The sequence below is a fragment of the Haliaeetus albicilla genome, chromosome 12 (assembly GCF_947461875.1).
Source record: "Haliaeetus albicilla chromosome 12, bHalAlb1.1, whole genome shotgun sequence".
Classification (NCBI taxonomy): domain Eukaryota; kingdom Metazoa; phylum Chordata; class Aves; order Accipitriformes; family Accipitridae; genus Haliaeetus; species Haliaeetus albicilla.
In genome coordinates, this window is record NC_091494.1 from 33,802,395 (window position 1) to 33,822,267 (window position 19,873).

General features: G+C 40.9%; 1 protein-coding gene across 8 annotated transcripts in view; it reads left to right on the top strand.

Annotated features, from left to right (window-relative positions):
* Positions 1-18,315, top strand: part of CD7 (CD7 molecule) — a 191,764-nt gene extending 173,449 nt beyond the window's left edge. For 6 of the 8 annotated variants that reach the window (XM_069798941.1, XM_069798943.1, XM_069798942.1 and 3 more), the window contains 6 exons: positions 462-773; positions 2,265-2,417; positions 3,702-3,824; positions 13,745-14,092; positions 15,462-15,571; positions 16,595-18,315. In XM_069798941.1, coding sequence (XP_069655042.1) covers positions 462-773; positions 2,265-2,417; positions 3,702-3,824; positions 13,745-14,092; positions 15,462-15,571; positions 16,595-16,705 — 1,157 coding nt within the window. In that variant the 3' untranslated portion in view covers positions 16,706-18,315. Of the gene's footprint in view, positions 1-461; positions 774-2,264; positions 2,418-3,701; positions 3,825-9,364; positions 10,010-11,860; positions 12,200-13,744; positions 14,093-15,461; positions 15,572-16,594 lie in introns of those variants that run through there. The other 2 variants (XM_069798946.1, XM_069798947.1) reach the window with 2 other exon arrangements.
* The last annotated feature ends 1,558 nt before the right edge of the window (positions 18,316-19,873 follow it).

Below are 19,873 nucleotides of genomic sequence, written 5' to 3' on the forward strand. Positions count from 1 at the left end.
TATTGAACTGAATCAGTGGCAGTGACCTGGGACACTGCATCCAGCTGTATGTAGTATGTGAACTTCATTTGTCCTGAGATCTGGATGTTTGCTGGAGATATACCTGATAGGATTCTGCCAAGGAGTTTTGTAAGGAGAGAAAATAAGAACGGATGATTCATCTAAGCCTGTCTGGGCAGAGGACCTCTTAGCTCAGCAAGAGAAATGTCTTTCAACTTACTTCCCAAGCTGCCAGCTTCCTAGTTAAAACCCCAGTGGCAGCAGTGGGGGAATGCTGTTGTATTTCTACCCCCAAAATTATTTGGGGGACTGGGCTCAGTACCGTATAAAAATTGCCCATTGGCAGACAGTGTCTCCTAAGCCATGACTGGGTTTGTCTACAAAACTCATCTCATTCTCTAACACTAAAAGTCTGGGGAGGAAACTGGTAGAAAATAACTTTCCTTTGTTTTCTCATTTAGATTTTGCCATGCCTTGTGATGACCCCACTGAGGGGACACAAGGCTCTTCCTTCGGCAAAACAAGTGTGACAGTCTACCACTGTAAAGACTGTGAGAGCAACATATGCGAATTATCCAATTATGAAGACTTTGTAAAAATTGGTGAAACACAATGTGAGAAGTTTTCGAATGAAACAATTCAGTTGGTGACCAGTGAAACATACATCGTTATGTGCTTTCAGCAAGAAAATACTTTTCCTGGAGGACTTTACGCCATTGTCTGGGAGAGAGCCACAGGAGTAGGAGATTCATGTGGCATCCTGAATTCTGGAGGTATGCTCTACTGGGAGCCTGGCTATCAACATATGGAAAACATATTTCTGGTTATGAAACCAAGCTGTTATGTATTTGGGCAGACAGTGAGGTTAGTGAGTAAACTAACTTGTCAAAATGAGTTTCTTTTGTGAAAAAAGTCATTAAGTCAATCAGAAAAATAAATTAAATTCTCTCAGGTCAAACACTGCTTAAAACTACACTAGCAGAGATTCAGATAAATTCATGTTACCCTGATTTATAAAGATGGTTTTCGGGGGCTTTTTTTGGCAACAGCAATTCTCATGGTCAAAATCTGTGACAGTTTGCAATGTATGAATCCCTTCTACTTCAGTCAGTACACACTGAAATCCAGGTCTAGCCTAAAGAGCCATTCTGTGTTGCTCTTCTGTACAATTCAGTAAATAACCAGGAGGTATTCTTCCAGCTTTCTCATAAAACTGTCAAATTCAGAGATAAAAATGCCTGTCAGTACATGCAGCAAGTGGCTTCAAGAGGGCAAAACTTCATGGTGGATCAGGTTGCACAGGTGTAATTTAGCTGAACTCCATCCAAGTCAATGACATTTCACCAGTTAACATCCGATTGAATATGTATTTGGCTTTGCCCTCCTGGCTGTAGATGATTCCCTGAAAGTGGCTTTCATCACCTCTTGTTAGACTTAGAGCATCCTTTCTAATCTTACTGCTGACAGAAGAAAACAAGAAAAAATTCTCAACCTACATATGCTTTTGTTCAGCCTAACAATTCCTCTTGTATTTAATTTCTGTAAACCATTTCTCTCCTGGATTTATGCTTACCGCTGCAAAATCTACATGCTGTTACCACTGTGTAAAGCTTGGATGACACTAAAACATCCAGAGTGATAACTAGAAATTGCTGTAGACATAGATGCCTATATTTCTTGAAACGGTAACAGGTGGATGTGCTGAGTGTGGGATGTGTAGGTAGGAAAGAGTTTTCAAGATAATGGCCTTTACATTTCCCATGTCTTAGAAGATGAATAAGTTGTATAATGGCACAGTGGCATGCAGGCTAGGCAGGAGATGCATTCCGGGGTCTTTGAGATTTATACAGCTGCTGGTCGTGTTTGTTCCTCTTCTTTGGTTCCTGTGGGTAAATGGAAGGTGCAAAATTTTGTCACAATTACTATTTGAATAGAATTTAAATGCAAAATGTAATGATCAGCTTTTTACAAATTTTTTGGTGTTCTTAATTACACGTGAAAACTTTTTTGCCACCTTCATATGTGAAGATTTCCATTATAGGTTCACAGAACAGTTCATCAGCTTCAGTGAGAAGAAAATCTAAATGATGACTGGTTGGTTTGAACAGTTGGTGAATTAAATATGATTGTAGCAATCTCCAATTTTTTGTGGTACATGAAGGATCCACTTTTTTAACCTATTAACCTCTTTAACCATTTTAACCCTTGATTGAAGATCTTATAAATTATCCATATTTATAAGTAAAACGTCTTTTATCTTTCAGCTTCCTCAGAAAATGGGAGGGGTAACATGGTTAGAGTTTGCTGTGAAGTAGAGACAGACCCTTCAGTGCCCAAACCTCCCCTGAAGTGCTACACTAAAATAACAGATGAGAAAATCGGAGAAACAGATGACATCACTGGTGAAGGAAATCTAGGTTAATCTTTTCACATGTTTGTTTGCCCTTTGCTTTGAGAGAGTTTTGCTCAGACAGCTTGATGTGAACAGAGTTTTACAGGGGGGGTGGGGGGTGGGGCGGGGGGTGGATGTACTGTACATACCTTGGACCCACACATGCTGTAGCCATCCAAACTCAGAGACTTTCCCCTAGCCCATGTAGGTGCCCAGTCCTGGAAATATATATCCATAGGTATAGGTTTCTGTAGGTGTAGCTATATAGCTATAGATACAGGGACACTGAGGGAAGACGGTACATGATAAGCGTGCAACAAGTTTCCAAAAATTCTACTTACCAGTAGATGATAAATGAGACTTTACATCCAGACTGAGAGGACGTTTGTAACACATAGTTATTTTTATATCCCAATTTCTTTCACTGTAGAAATCCTTGTCATCTTCCTTAGGTTATGGACAAACAGGGAGTCTTTGCTTGAGACAAGTGAACACTATTTATCCATTTCTGGAGAGTGTCCTTGGTAGGGGTATAGGTCTTCGCTTTTTGCTGTGTTGTGTGGGGATTTTTTTGGGGGGGGGGGTGGGGAGGGTGGTTTCTTTGGTAAGTTTTGAATGTGTGCACGATGATTCTATTATTTCTCTTCTAAATTAGACAAGTATTAAAATAACATTTCTAGATACTTATGTGTTTAAATTCCTCTGCATTGAGGTCTTTAAAAAATGGTCAAAATGGATTTTCTTAGTGGCCTTTGAACCCATCATTAAGGATGTGTTACCTAGCTGAACGCCTTGTCCTTACCAGATCCTTGTTTCTGAAATACACATTATCCAGACACCATCCAGAATGATGCTGCCCTGAAGAATATTCTTCCAGCTTTTACTTTCTACTTATTGCATGTCTTGTTTTAGCAGAAAGACTGGCTAAAAATAGTAAGATCACCAAAAGACTTCACAGAGCTATTGACCTTCTTCCATTTTCAGGATACAAGGTCTCACACCTCTTGTTTTTGGTTATTTCAAATGAGATAGATATTCAAAGGTATCTGTTGTGGTGGCGAGTCAAGGATTAGCTTCAAATGTTGATAGAGGAGTTATTTTTTGGTTACAGGTATCTTCATTAAGATATCCTAAGCCAGAGGCTATTTGTTCTCTCATTCATCAGTTCTTTCTCTCATTATGAGCTTTGATGGGGTACATTGCAGAAGCACCAGGCCTAATTCTTCCTAGCTGGTGCTTATGAGGCAGGTTTTTTTCTTGGCACACCTGTTTGATTCACCTGGACTCTTTGTTTTCTTCTACTCTGCAGGTAATCCTCAATTTTCAATCCGTGAAAAGAGCAGCATTGACATCATTGCCCCACTACTGATTCTTGGGGTTTGTGGAGCAGCAATGGCAGTGTATTGTGTTCGACAGAACCGAAACAGCCAAGGTACAGTCTGACAAAATGTTGTGTTTCCTATGGATAACATGCCTTACAGGCTGTGCTGCTAGTGGAAAAATGCATACAGGGTTTTCTTTCTGTATCTCATTTCCATAACATTGTTTATGAGGTTGCTAAATATTCACTGTGAGGGGGAGGCTGGGCTAACAGCTGGTATGAACTCCACCTCTGCCTTTGGTGCCATGGCATAGTTCCCAGTCAGCTGGGTTTATTATGAAAAATAAGCACTGAATGAATTTCCTCACTGCTACAGTAATACAGCCAAGGAATTGCACTGCTCAGCCTTACCTCAAAGGGATGCAGTTCCTTGGAGCAGTCTCAGACTGCAACATTGCTGTGCAAGTTCCCCTGCAGAGACATATCCCAGCCCAGGAGACTGCTGAACATCCAGATGTGGGCTGACAGGTCCTTTAGGTGGATGGTTCCCACTCACAGCTCTGCCCACTAAAGAGCCAATTTTAATTTAAGAAAGAATATTTTCCTAAATGCGTCCAAGGGGGGAGTTGGTTTTGCAAACTAATATGCATGGAAAGGGCTAGGATAGGCTCTATGGAGTAAATTTGGAATCATGTGAATAAAATCTTCTGGAAATATCTGCCTTCCTCTGTATCACCCTCTGCTCTTCCCTCCTCCCTCACCACACAGAATACTGCAGTGTTCTTAAAGTGAGATAATATTAAACTACCTCTTACTTCAGAAGTAATTGTGCTACAACAGAGTATAGAACTTGGGATGCACCTGTGCTGTCGCATGGCAAAGTATCACACCTGCCATACATGGTGGGGTTTTGTGGAGAAAACACAAGGCCTGTGGATATGTTTGAGATGGATACCAGTGAGTTGCTCAGGAATTCCAGATAAATATAAATTAGGAAAAAACAACTGCAGGTCTGTTAGTTTTAATTTGTCTAAGTAAATCCTTGCTAATGCTGGTACTTTTTTGCTATTGTTTTCCTAGGACCTGTCATAGTGCTCCATCAGATTTTTAATGGTAAGATTTGACTTTTTGGGATTCATTATGGTAAATGATGAAATCACGATACTACAATGGCAGGAGGGTGTTCAGTGGAGGACTAGATGTGTTTACCAGGACCATGTTCAGTCAATGCCCATTTCCTCCCTGCATCAGGTCTGAGTCAATAGATTTTAGCCCCTACGTGACTTTGCAGTGGTTCCAGTACTTGTGTGTTGCTCATTTACACACTTCTGCAGACACCTTTTGACCCTGACATACAGCTTCCCCGCTATATCCTGTAGCCAACTTGGCTCCAGGGTTTATGGGACCTTGTGTAATGCCAGAAGCTGAGACATCTCCTCTCAGTTACTGAACTAGTCTATCCTTTAGAAACAAACATTAGTTGTTTCTTTCTAAGAGTCTAAGAATTATATTTCTAAGTCTGAATTTGTTTAAGGTTAACTTGTTGGTTAGAAGTTAGTTAAAGCCTAAAATTTTTATCTTGTGCTCCATTTCTAGTGAATGGAGAGAAATAGCTGTCTTGAGGAGGTGATTCATCTCACCTTAAAGTGGTTCTAAGATGAAACAGATGAATTATCTTGTGAAGGTGCCTGTTCCTCTCTGGTGACTCTAAAGGAAACCAATGGGAACAAGCGGAGATGTTTGAACATTGAAAGTTAGATAAAATGCAAGGCTATCTGTGAAAAATACGAGTTGCACAAGTGCTTGCAAAACCCAGTAAAGATAACACAATGCTAGCCTCACTGCAGTTATATTAAGACATATTAATAGATATATTGGTATGATAGGTAAAAAATGTGCTGCTAGTGGCTCCCCTGAGGTCCTGCCCTGTGGTGTAACACCCAGTGATGTTTCAGGCCTGTCCTAGAGCCCTTCTAAGGCAAAGGCTGATGGGCCACAGCAACCAGGGCAGGGTTTCAGCAGAGACACCATGAACTCATTCGGCAATGAAGCTCCAATCCTTTCACCTTTCAGAGCAAGAGGTGGTCCAATAGAAGGAGGGACAGGATAGCTGCCATGAGGACTTCACGCTCCAGATTTCCAAGCCTAAATATAGGCAACTGGTTTATAATTATTGCTGAATTCAACCTGTGCTTTTGTGGCCTCACAGATATTTTTCCTTCAATTCTGCAGCTGTTAGAAAAAACAAATGGGCTCCTGACACAGAAGACATCACACATCTTTGAAAAACATCTGCAAATGAGAAAATCAGGCCTCTATGTCAGCAGCATACTCCTCAGTAATGATGTACAGCATTCAGCTGAAGAAACAGAGCGTGTTTCATATGAGACCTCATGGTAGTTCTCACAAATCTACCTTCACGAAATCCGTGCGTTCACTGAGGTCTGTGATTGCCACAGTCGTCCAGCTCCAGACCTTTGCGAGCCACATGAGAAGCTCCCTGGATCTCCTATACTTTCCTAGTGCTTCACTGAGGACAGCAGTCATTGCAAGATGTGTGGCTCACTCAGCAGCACAGGTTTAAACCAGCTGAATTCTCTCAATGGTTTTCGTGATTGAAACTATCTGTTCATCTGAAATTCTTCAGAGAACTGTATCTGTGCTCAGGAAGGATGTGTTGAACCCTGAGACAGATGCTCACTGCATGTCTTCCATTTCCTAACGCGATAGCATGCCCATAGGTCTTTATTTTTTTAACTCTCAGGTGGTCTCTAGATCAAAGAAAGGATTTTGTACAGGTGACTGGTTTGTTGTATTAGAGGGCTTTGGCCTTTTGAATGGACATGTGATTTTGCAACCACCTGCAGGTTGAGGACATCTCCTCTGTGTGCTCATTCCTGTGCAAGGGTGGACAGGAGAGCTATATCCAGCTCCCTCAGAAATGGCATTGGGTCATGGAGGCCATAGCACCTTCCCAGGCTGAACAGAAGTATGATATCAATCTCCCTGACAAGTCAGGTCATAATATTGGCAATTTTAGTGTAGGACACTTTCAACAGTAACTCCAGTGGATAGGAAAGCATATTGATGCACCTGCTCTGTTTCCCTATCAGAAAAGACTACAATATTTCCGCATCTGAAGACAGATTTGGGTATCCTGCATGCAGACAGATGTGATGAATACTGCACTTCAGGGATCCCCATTTGGTAGTTCACAGGTGGTATGTCATCTTCAAATGATTTCTCATTCATGCTTGATTTGAATAAATCCTCAAAAGTTTGCATTAGACCTAATCTAGTATCAGGCTTTTGAGCAAAAATCAGCAGCAGCACAACTGGAAAAGAAGAGCCATGAAACAGTATGAATACTTGCTGAATCATTTTTACATGGTTTAATTACCCATAAACCTGTAGCTGAAACTTCCAGCAGGAAATCTCAATGGATGTAGGATGTCGTGTAACTCTTGAAATTTGCTACAGTCAAATATAAAGACAAAAGCTCATAATGAAAGGCAACCAAAAAAATTAATTAATTAATTTTAGAAATACAGAAAAGCCTCTGTGCTTAAATTTGGCTCTTGTTTGGCAGAGGAGACTAGTGCTGTTACAGGTTTGGGTTTTTTCCCCTCCCCAGTGGGGGCTTTACACTCATGCTGATCTAAGATACCCTTTTAATTAAATTCTCAGCTTATTTGTTGGACTTTGTCTTTTCAATTTTAATGTGGTGGAATGCAGTCAAAAGTACATGAAGAGATGTCAATCCCCAGATATTCAGAGGCTTTTAAGTATTTACCGAGTGTGTTATTTTGACTGATCTAGTTGTGAACTCTGTTATACCATGATGAACGTTATAATATGCTTATTCAATAAGCCAAAGCTAAGGCTACCTGTAAAGAGTCCAGACTGTGCAAGGATTTAAAGATAGAAGGAAAAAGTCTTCTCCCCTTTATATAGCACCTTAGCACAATTGCAGTTCCTGTTTTTTCCCAGAACAGGACTGCTGTAAACTTTCAACAGAGTAGAGCTGTGTCTGAAAGGAGTGAGGAAGAGATTTGTTTGGGATAAAACCCATCTTTTTTTGAGGAAATAATACATCTGCCGCTATAGCCTGGGAAAGGAGCACTCAAATTGGGTATGGGTCTTTCACTTTTTGACCCCACTGCAGCTATCACAGATAGTGCTTTTGCTTCTGTTCCCCTCTGCTGTAAGTCACTGCTCTGGGCACCTTTGAGGAAGTGCCAAGTCTTCCAGTTTACACAGTCAAGCTGTATACTGTGCTTCTGGAGATTTCCAAGGATGTATACATTATTTTCCTATACCTAGAAAAATACAGTCTTAAAATTGAAAGCCATAGCAGTTCTTTTATATGGTCTTCTAATGAGAAAAACAAAAGTGTCTATGTATAAATATAAATAAATGTGTCTATGAAAAATCTGTGTGTATGTGTATATATGGTGTTTAAATTGCTGTCTGACACTGGGTGGTTTTGGTATAAACTTGGATTTTGAGTTCTTTGAAAAGGGACAAAGTGATATTTGAGAATTCGCATTGTATTAACTTGAGGGATTCAGGTTTAATGACGTGCAGTTTTGATTTCTACTCTTTAACACCAGCTGGGGCCAGAGAGCTGGACATGTTTTGAGAAGAAAGGTTATATGGACACCTCTGCCCCGTGACAGTTGTTTAGCTAAATTAGTCACAAGACACAAGTCACAGACCAATCTTTATGGCTCACTCAGGCACACTTTCCTTTACATCTCTTCTTTCTACTGATGATTATGGAGATTGTGATATTCAGAGGCATCACTACCAACTGTTTCACTTTGCCCCTCCTGAGTTCTGTTGTGTTGGTAGACACGAATCATCCCACATCTCAGGAAAAACTGAAGATCTACAGCCTTAAAGCTCTACTGTGTTTGTTCTAAGCAATTGCATTATGTTGTTTTGCAATATACAAATATAGGCAAATATTTGCTTATGAAGTAAAAAATTACTAAAGATACTAAGTGGTGTGACTCACCAAATGCCATAATTTGATAGTTGTAACTTCATTTTAATGATTTGTTTTGTTTTGTGTTATTATACTCATCACAATAAAATGTCAGCTGAAAAACTTGGTAACCCTGTGTTGATCGTATTGTTATTTGGTATGTTAATCTCCTTTACAAAGCATCACCATCCCATGATACCCAAACTCAAGAGCCACTTCTTAAATAGTGCAAAAGCAAAAACAGAGAGTAAGAGACATCTCTTGGCATCTGCTTTTGTATCCAGTGGTGAGCGTTTATAGGGCTAATTGAAAGCTCATTTCACAACCTGCCTGAACTCTGTTTTCTTTACAATAATAGATGAAATTTCTAAGCTTTCAAGCAGTCAAGAAACTCTTTGGGAACACCCCCTTTCCCTCTGTATTCACACAGAGAGCAGTGCCTGCAAGAAGAGGTTTTCATCGTATCGGGGAGGGAGCAGGAGCTACACGCTAACTATAGCTGAGATTCCTTTTTGCTGGTTAGCAGCTCTTGTGTACTGCAGACGCTACAGAATGTGTTATTAAATGTGAAGCCAGGAGGCACGCAGGAGGTACGTACCATGCTGTTGCTTGGAAATTATGCATATGGTCATTGCCAAGATGCAGATCAAACCTGTAGTTTTGTGAACAGGGTTTTTATAACAATTTAAGGTTTACCTGAAGTAATGGACTCTCTCTCATCTACTTGCTGCTTATGTAGCCAAGACTTTTGCGTTTGCAGCCACCAACGAAGCAGCCTGCTAAACCCTTGGAAACACTGACAGACTGAATTGATTGTACCAAGCACCTACATTTCCAGTAAGGCCACAACAGGTAGATAATTGCCTAATTTTGGCACTGTGAAGAGCAACTTTGAGCCTACCTTTTCTCAGTTGACTGTAAAGGGAAAGTAGGTGCTCACCATAGACAATCTTTCTAATCCTGCCCCTCAGGGTTGGGGGTTGTTCAGTAGTAGGAAACTGTGGGCGTTTTAAGTGTGAAGTCAAAGCCAAGATGCATCTCTGGAGAGAAATCTCTCTTCCCCCTCTCCGTCACATTCATTGCGATACTAAGGCCAAGGCAGCATGTTGCTAACTTTTAGTAGACAGCTGATGTAGCTAGAAGAAAACAGGACAACTTTTGGCATACAATCCTCTCTTCAGGTCTTTAATTCGTCAGTCGGATAATAGAGAACAACTAAAAAGACCTTTGAAAATGCTGTGGATATCATGTTTCCCAAGTGCGTCTCTCTTTCTTCTGCTGTTCATGTGCTTCTCTGGCCAGAATGGTACGTACAACATAGACACTCTTACATTTCAGAAGTTTCAATATTTTCTTTCCTTCCCCCCCAGCCCTTCTTAGTCTATTGTCTCAAACAGGTTCCTGGCAAATTCACCATTAGCAAACCCAGGTGGAACTTTGAAAAACATTCTTTGAAATTATAGAATGAATTTTTAGAAAAAAATGACAAATTATTGTTATGAGAACTTTTCTACATGGAAATTACTCTCTGTAGAGAGTGGAAGTTGTTTTCCCAGTAGTTCAATGTGAACTGTATCTATATTGGTAAGGTTGACGGGGGAACCCACTACTGGATAGAAATAAATATTGATATTTACTGGGGACATAATTATTGAAGGTGTAATAAAACCTTACTAGAAATATCTGTTGCTGAATATTATTGTAGCTATTGAGAGTACAAGCTGGACGCACACTTGGGGAAAACACTGTCAACCGCTAAGGAGAACAGGCTGAGGAAAAAGATGTCTCCAGTCAGCCCTTTTTTCCCTTATGACCATTGACAATAACTGGAAAGGATGGTAACTTGAGAAAAAAATGTTATCCATAAATCAGCATGTCTGAAATGAAGATGCAGTGAAACTGGTGAGAATATTTGAGTGTCTTTGCCGTTCTTTAGCCAGTGGTTGTTAAGGAGTCAATACTGATTTCTGCAAATATAATTTAACTCTTGAACTTCTACCCCGATCTTTTGAAGAAAATTGATCGGCTGCAGCTGCTTATCATTAGCTATGTGGTTTCTTAGATCAGCTAAGTGTGGGTCAGCTTAGCAGTACTGATTTTAGGCCGATGGAGATGAGTTTCCTGGGCTTTCCTTCCCTGCTTGTAAAGGCTGAGTGCTCTGTGCTTCTCCAGCCTTCTTGTTCACCCCATTTCTCTGCTGCTTTAGAAGGTAGTTGCTGACAACTCCTGGGTTGCCTTAATTCCTTCTCTAAGTGTTGTAGGAGGAATGTCCTCGTGTCTGGTCAGGTTGGATTGACCTACTGTATCTAAATTCCCATCATCTGGTCTTTCTGTGTTTGATTTCTGTGTTTGTTCCCTTATTAAGACAAATTGTTTTAAGTTTGTAGGGATCTTTAATTTGCTTGCCAACACTGAATAATTCTACCCTTTCTATACTATGTTTGTCTTAGATATGCAATAACTCTATAATTTTTCTTCCCTTGCTTTTAATGTAATTTCTTTTAGATGTTTCCCATTTGATCCCTCTGTTCCTCACTATTCATTGTACAAGTACTTACTGTTCAGGTTTTTTTGATACTGAGGTCATTAGAGAACTCAAAGGGTTTCATTGTATGTTTTTATACCTTTGTTTCTTAGAATAGGCTGGAGTTATACCTTCTGCAGTTCTCTTCCTAAGTGGCTACATTCTCCAGTTTCCTGACGTTGCTAAAGCCTCCCTTCTAAAAAAAAAAAAAAAAAAAAGGGTAATTTTCTTCCATTCTCTACCATTTTTTGAAACCTTTGAATTTCAGATTTAGATCCTCAACCAGCTCTGATTATTGGGCTCAGCTCAATGAAGATTGTCTTTTGAGAACTAATAAGATCATACTGGGAATCTACAGAGAAGACTAAATTTTTTGCATGAGTGACAGAAGCTGCTTTTTTGCCAAGGCCTTTTAAGCTATGGGGAGACGTTGAGTTGCACAGGTCAATGGGCATGAAAGGCACTATAGGTTTCAGGACAGCCAAGAGATGATATATACAGGGTATCAAGACTAAGGTCCAGTCTTACAGAGTGGTTCTGTTGACAGAGTAGTTGTTTTTGAAAACTACTTTGATATTAATAGATCAAGAAGAACTCTGATATTATAATTTCAATTGCATTTCTTATTTTTAGGTGGAGAAAATGATCAGTCAACAGACATTATCAGTGTTTGGGAAGGAGACTCCATCAGCATAACTTGCTCAATGAAAGGTTCAGAAAATGAAGTGGGAACATACTTGACAACTATCATACAGCCGGTCAATGTGATATATGTTTCCAAGCAGAATACTTCATATATCCTTCCTGCTTTGGCTAATCGCACCAAGTATTCAAAGGACGGAAGGAATCTCAGAATAACTCTGCACAATGTACAGGAATCTGATTCCAATATCTACCTATGCACTAAGTTTATTAAAAGCAAAGGCCATCACATAAAGCTGAGTGGGAAGACAACCATAGTAGTGGTGAAAGGTATTGCAATTCTACCTTTTATGTCATGAATTAATAAATGCAGATATATATTTTAAATCAAAGATTGGAAGAAAGCGTAATGGGAGGGAGAGTCTAACAGAACTTTTCCCATGTCTGCTCAGGTAATGTACTGATTTGAAGGAAAGTGTGAGTCTGTTCCCTGAAAAGATGAAGAAAACACATTAGATAGAACAGTACCAAGAAAATCCCTAGAACATCAGTTCATGACTAATTTAATCCTAGCTACAGGTTTTCACGTGAGTCATAGCTTGCTGCAGCAGTTTGGAAACAGTGAGGACCCATAGCTCTTTCTAAAACAGTCAGTCAAATCTTTATGAATAACCAGCAAAGCAATGAGCCTTTTTTTTGGTAGTGGTTTTTTGCTAATCTCTTTTGTTTTTACTATTTTATCTTAATTGACAAATTGATAATAATTGGGAAGCTGGTGCTAGGCAGGGTTTGCAAGTTGGGCATCAGTGGGTAAAGGGTTGTGGGTCTTTTTTCTCTTCTTAATAAACAGTTGATGAATGGGCACAAGTGCTCCTTTTGGCAGTCATTTCCAGTTAGGGGAAGAATTTTTCTTTTTGTTTTCTTTTCTTTTTTTTTTTTTTTTTAGAAAAGGGTTGAGTACACAATATTCTTTGGCAGTTTATTCCTCTACATACCTACTCTTTTGATGAGACCATCTAACCTGAAACGTCTTTACCAAAAATTACAGGGTTTTCTTCTTTTCCTGTCCCCAAGGCATGCAAACCCTAATTTATTGCTGTGTCAGTAATAGTAATCTATATCTATGAAGACTTATCATGTCCTTCCTTAGGGTTCTCTTCTCAAACTTCTTGACTGTGTTTTCTCAAATGAATTCCATCTTTCTGATTATGTACTGTTTCTCCCAATTATTTCATTAAATTACCTTATATCTCTTTTTGATTCTAATCCTCTTCTCTAAAATGCTTGCAACCTTCCCAGAATTATCTTTTGTATAAATGTGACAAACTCTGTCTTCGTTCCCTCATCCAAGTTAATGATAATGTCAAAAGGAACAGGGCCTGTCCTGTTGGGAACTCAGTGAAATGTCTTCCCAGCTGGACAGCAAGCCATTAACAACTGCTTTTTGAAGACCATTTCTACATTGATGGCACCCACATTGTATGATTTCATCCAGACTGGTAGTCTCCAGATCTTTCTATGGCTTGATCTCACTTGAGAAAGCAGGCAACAATCCATGTCTCAAGGGCAAGCCAATGAAGCTGTATTCCCTTAGAAGAGTTCAGTATATGTAATTTTAGGTATGTGGACAGCCTTTACAACCAGGTAAACCTGTTTGGTCAGTCCTACTTTCAGATCCTGGGGCAGGAAAACATGCCAGGGTGTACTGAAATATATCTTTCTTCTCAAGGCATGCGTAAAGGTAGTCTTTTAAAAAAAATCATTTTATCTAAATTTCTGTGGTCTGTTCTTTCTGTCTTTGACCTTTGTATTTGCTTCTTAGTTAAAATGCACTGTGTTAAGTATGTGGTAGCCATTAATCTCTCTTGTTTTTAGCTAAAACCAGTGAAGTTGTTGAGCAATCACCGCTGTATGTCAATCCTCAGCAAGGCCAGTCTATCAGCATTACCTGTGCACTGAAAAGCTCACATGAAGATGAAGGGTTCTACTTGCTCAAGACTCAAATGCAACCTGAGAGAGTGCTATATGTTTCAAGTCAAAATGGTTCAACTATTTCTCCTGCTTTTGCTAATCGCTTGGAGTATTCAAAGGAAGAAAAGAAAGTATTGATAACTCTACACAACCTACAGAAAAATGACAGTGATATATATGTATGTGCTGGGATGTTGAAAAATTCTCCTTTCCTCTCAGTGAACAGAAGCGGCACCATGGTGCTGATTAAAGGTACTATCCTTTTCCTTGTTTAATCATCAATAACCATAGGCATGTTGTAATGCAAAAGGTGGACTAAAAGCTTGCAGAACTTTAGTCAGGACAGGTAAAGCACTAATCCATGGCTAGACTTCTTCCAGTACCTGGGAAAGTTTGGAGAGTGTGCTCAGACTCTTCTGCGCCCTGTTGTACTAGGACACAGAAACAGGCACTATGTTTCTACCTGCCTTGTACAACCAGAGGGGAATTATAATAGAGAAAACTTGCTATAATCCTGCATCTTAAAAAAAAAAAAAAAAAAAAAAGGTCAAAATCCAACAACAAGCACTTCAGTGTGTCTGTGAATAATCTGTCAGTTTTAGGAAATGAGTCAGTATTTTTAGCATCAGTTCTTTGACCTTAATGTGCACATAAATGTCTTTTAGAAACCATTCCCTATAGCAAGTCTTTGTGTTTAAAAATAGGTCACACTAGGGAGTACAGAACAAGTCCTCAGGCATTTACTTAAAGTACCACAGATAATAGCAGAGATGATCTTACACACCCTTATTATACACTGAGCACGCTGTGAGCATCTGTTCCAAAGACAGGGGTTTTTCTTTTTCTGCAGGATGGTGTTGTAACCATTTCCGAAGATGAAGACAAAACCAGCAATACAGTGCTTGATTTTGATCTTGCTGGTGCAATTTAACCCTGTGCATTGGGCTTTGATGAGATCTTTGGGTAATTAAAATAAGATTTACATAGAGCCCTAAGAGTTGCAAAGGATCTATCTGCAGTCTGCAAAAAGACTGTGGTCTCATTCTGTGCCACTAGCCATAACTGGTGCAACAACTCAGTAACATGAGTTGGGGAAAATGACAACTGCACATCAAACAAGTGGGGTGATTACCAGATATTATGTTATTCAGATGTGGATTAATTGAGGTTTTAGAGAACTGTAACCCTTTCCACTGGCACCGTTCTTCTCAGTGTGTATACTTCAGATCACAGTAGCCTCCTACTTCTGTCTGTACTGCTTGCAAACCTAGCCATTACATAATTCCTATATACTCCTGGTCAAGCCCTCGGTGTTGATGTAATACTGTAGTAAAACATTTTCTGTTTCGATTATGAGTGTGTGGTCCTACTTCTGATCAGTAGTATGGAAGCTATCACCTTTGTACGGTGCTTCTCACTGACCCTTCACATGCCACCTGCAGTCATCACCAGCCTCTAGAAGAGCACAGGGAATGCCAGTGAAAATACTAATGGGATGGCAAATGTGGCTGTGTAGCATGCTGTTGATATCTGATTTCTTGCTGACCAGTAAATCATTTTTGTCTTAATAAAAATGGGATTCTACCTTTTCTTATTTATAATAATATAATTTTACATGCAGAAGTGGAGCAGACACACTGCAGTAATAACTCCTGGGGCATCTATGGTCTTATCATCGTGTCAGCGCTACTGTTTTTTGTGCTGATATGCTGCACCCTTTACCATGTTGATGTAAGTATGCTTTTACCATGCCAAAGCAAAACTGAATCTGGGTTGAGTGAATAGGTGCCTCTGATACTATTTGTAAATAGTGACTGAGTCAAGCAAACATTTGATAAACCTAAGGAATCATGGCTTTCTATTGTCTCCTCTTTGCCCTTGTTTAACGTCTCCCAGCTGTAAACTCTTGGCAGTAAAGACTGTGTCTTCTCATGTTTCTGTAACTCTTAGTAAATGAGATATTGTTTGCTTTTTGATAACAAACCTTAAGTAAGCCTCACAGTCAACAACAGAGCCATGTGTTGTATGTATTTCCCTGAACAGAGCACCTCACTATTCTGTTCTGCTTTTTTTTTTTTTTTTTTTACTGTCAATTGGAAATGAAGCTGTATATACCAATCTTGTAATAGATGTAAGAGAATGTTTGGAGGGGGACACAAGGACAAGAAAAAGTCATGAAATAGCCTAATGTCTGAAGAAGAATAATTATGCCCTGTCCTAGAAAAAAAGGCGACCAAGAAATTTTTCCTTTACTGGGATTATTTACATTTATATTCTGCAGAAAGTGCCCAGAAATTATTTGTCTCTGATAGATCCTTCTGCTCCATAAAGATTACTTAAAATTAAGAGAGTACAATTCACAGGTCAGGCTCCTATTTTGTCCCTCCACATACGGCTTCAGTACTGCTAAAAAACAGTAGTATAACATAATTCTGGCAAAGCCAGCTGGCCCCGTAGGAACTGGTCTCTTGTGTTATCAGTAACAAACTAAGGATAAGCCTTATTTATGTTGAGGCCACAGTTACATCCAATTCTTGAAGGAACTTTTAGTGAAATGACATCAGACTGACAATAGAAAGTTAAATAAATATGTTGACAATTTCTACCTAATACTCTAAGACCTCATTGGGTTATGAAAGGAAATTTAAAAGTACATTTCCACTTCAAACAGATGGACTCCTAAGATGTAAATTGACTTCTTGGTCGGGATATTTTCAAGCTCTGTTCTGAACAGCTGTTTGCTTTGTTTTGCAGATGAAGAAATATTTCCAGAAAAGAAAACCAAATGCAGTGTATGAAGATATGTCTTACAGTTCTAGACGCAACACCTTGATCAGAGCCAATACTTATGTCACTGACAATTAAGCTTCTGCCAGCTCTGTGTGTGGATCGACCATTCCTTTACAGGTCTCTCTGAGAGCTGCCTCAGCAACCTAATGCGGTAGCTGAACTGAAAATGCTATCACCTACCTTCTTCAGTGGAAAGAAAACCCTGTCTCTTTTCCAAAGCTGTTTATGCTTTTTTGATCACTTGTAAATTTTTATTATTTTTTTTTAATGTAGAGAAATGTAGCTACCCTGCACATGTGTTTGCAGTTTAGTATGGAAAGCAGTATTTTTGGACTACGTATTTGGCTACATGCAACACATGGGCTCATTTCTTTGATTGATAAATAACCCTTTCAGGTAAGATGGGATAGATGGAGAGGTCTGATTCTGAGCTTTGGTAAGCGCTCAGGAAGGCCATAACAGGCCTGTTTAATAATATGCAATGGATCCACATATGCATGGATTACAGTTCTCTTATGAATCCTCATGGGTCTGCCCAAGAGCTCGGGTAGCTAAAACTACTCAAGAGTTACAGAAAAGAAAACTATTCTGAAGAGACTTCAGAAATGTTGTGGCAGAGTGCATTACAAGTGAAGTGCTGGATATGTGTGGGCTTACCTATTCAAAGATCATAACGGTCCCCAAAAAATGCAATCAAGTCTAGGCAATCAAGTCTAGATTTTAAATTACTGCCTTTGTCAGAGATATTGGCATGATTGCTGTGGGTCTTGAAGTGGATGACATGCAAAATTACTAGACTTGGGGCATGATGGCTTTTTGGGACAGCAGAAATATTTCTGACATGCTGGTGTTGTCGCAAACTCCAGATGACTTAGGACTACACAGCAGAATGCATTTGTCCAGGTCAACGACTCTACACTTTACAGTACAAGGTTAACTTATCTGGGATAAAGCCAATGCCTGCATTCCAATCTGGGCACAGGTGAGTCTGATCCAAAATCACTCTTAACGAGGGAATTATCAAAAACTCACATCGGTCAAGTAGAAACTAAATTTGGTTTAGTAATGGCTTAGAACAGGTTGCTACAATGAGCTTAACTCTCCTCTAGTTAAGGAAGGGATACAACTTCCTCCAGATGTGTTTTGGTTTTGCAGAGCCAGGTCCACTGTGGAAGGACAACATTCTTGCTTCCCCAGAGGAATATCAAAATGCCCTGTTACAAGGCAGGATTGATGGGGTTGGCTTGTGGTTTCTGGGGACAGGCTGAGACTAGAATTTTTCTTTATTGATGTATTTGTTTAGGTTTTTGAGGGATTAGGGCTGATGTGCTGTCGATGAGGGTGCGTAGCTGGAGCAGAGCCAGGCACAAGGGATCATCCTTCTCTGGAGGTGAGCTCTGCTGAGATCTCAGCTTGCTGAGCCAAGCCTGGCACTTGGGAGAGCCCATTTCCCTCCAAATGTTGCTCGTGAAATGCTGTGCACCAGACCCGAGGGAGAAAACTGCTCGCTCGGGTGGCTGGTGGAGGGATGGGTTAACCTTGTAAGCAAAGACGTGTATGTTGACTGCAGACCCTGCAATCTTCACATAGCTGACCTCAATAAAATTTCGTTTGTGATTGAGGCTTTGTACAGTTGCTTGATATTTTTATACATGTATTAAAGACTATTTCATATATCTTGCAAAGGACTGCTAGTTATTGAATGGACTGTTTCTTTTAGTTGTTTTGTTTTTTTTTTTTAAATAGAGCAATTCAAAGGTTTCTTGCAAAATATGGTATAACTTTCTCCTAACAGCACCTCAGTAGACAGCATAATAACTATTTTCCACTTTATTTACATAATCTACACATGGGGGTTTTTTTCGTTTTAAAACTCATCACTGAAGAAAATACCAAAGGACACTTCAGGTGATGTATATTCATGCAGTCCTTTCATAGCGGGCAAGATAAAATTCCTGAAGAGCTAAAAATGTCAAACGGAGTGGGTAAGAAACAAACAGCACCGGGGAAGCTTGGCCCGTCCTTCAGAACAGCACCTGGTCACAACGACGTCGGGCCGTGGGGTTTGCTAAATCTGGAGCAGGAGATGGCCCCTCACCACTGTTTGACCCTGTTTAACGTCCCCACGAGCACAGCCCCGGCGGGGTCCTGTGTCCCCTCTTGGGGGTCCCCCATCCCCTCTCTCCTCCCCCTGGGCGAGCGAGGCCCACATCCCCTTGCCACTCGCAGCAGGCCCCGTTGCCGTGGTAACAGGAGGCCCTGTGGTGCCCATGGCGTGGGCAGGCCACGGGCCGGGTGCCCTGGGAGCACCGCCGGCCCCTCTGCCCCCTTCGCCGGGCAGGCCTTCTCCCCAGGAGATGCCTGCGGGGACACAATGCTGTCTGCGTCGGGGTCAGGTGAAGGCCCTGACTCGGAGGGGACCGGACCAGAGCAGACCCTGAGGGACAATGGAGGCTCTGCGGCCCCTTGTTAGGAGAGGTGCACCTCAGCACCCTCTCTGCGTGCCCCGGCGCTGCTCCCGGGGGACCATCAGGGTCCTCCCAGGGCTGCTGTTCGGGAGGAACAGCTTTTCTCACAAGGTGAAGCAGGGAGGCCCTCCCGCCAGTGCCTGCAGGGTGCCTGAAGGCCTGGGGCTGCGTTGAGCCGCTGCAGGAGGGGCCGACAGGGGCAGCCCACTGCCACCTTGAAACCGCAGCGTCCCCTGCTGCCGGGGCAGGCCCCAGTGTGAAGCTACGGCTGTGCCCGTCCCTGCCCGGGCAAGGCAGTGCTGCCACTTCGCAGAGCTCAGGGACAGCAGCAAGACCAAGCAGATCAAGCCTAAACGTCCCTCACAGCATTTAGACCATTTCTGTCTTTGTCCCTGGACAAGCGCAGCTCAGGGGTGGATGTAGAGCCAGGGAAGATGACCTAACAAATTAGATACCGATCTAGGACCTGAAGTGCCCATAGTCAATCACTTCTCGTCACATTTTCATTTTTGGAAAAAGGTGCAGGTTTAGTAGGAAAGGACAATACTCCCAGAGAGACAATGTATGGAGGTTTGAGGTAAGTAAACAGGCATTTGAGATCAGCTTTCTGTAGCAGTACTACTGTGCAAACATGACCACAATTGTGAAAAAAACAAGCTGTGAAAGGAAACAGTAGTGGGGGTGGTTTCTTTGGTTTGTTGTAAATAAATTAAAAAAAAAAAGGTAAAGTCTGGCCAAGTAAAATGAAATACCGTGAGACATTTCATGAGTTGTA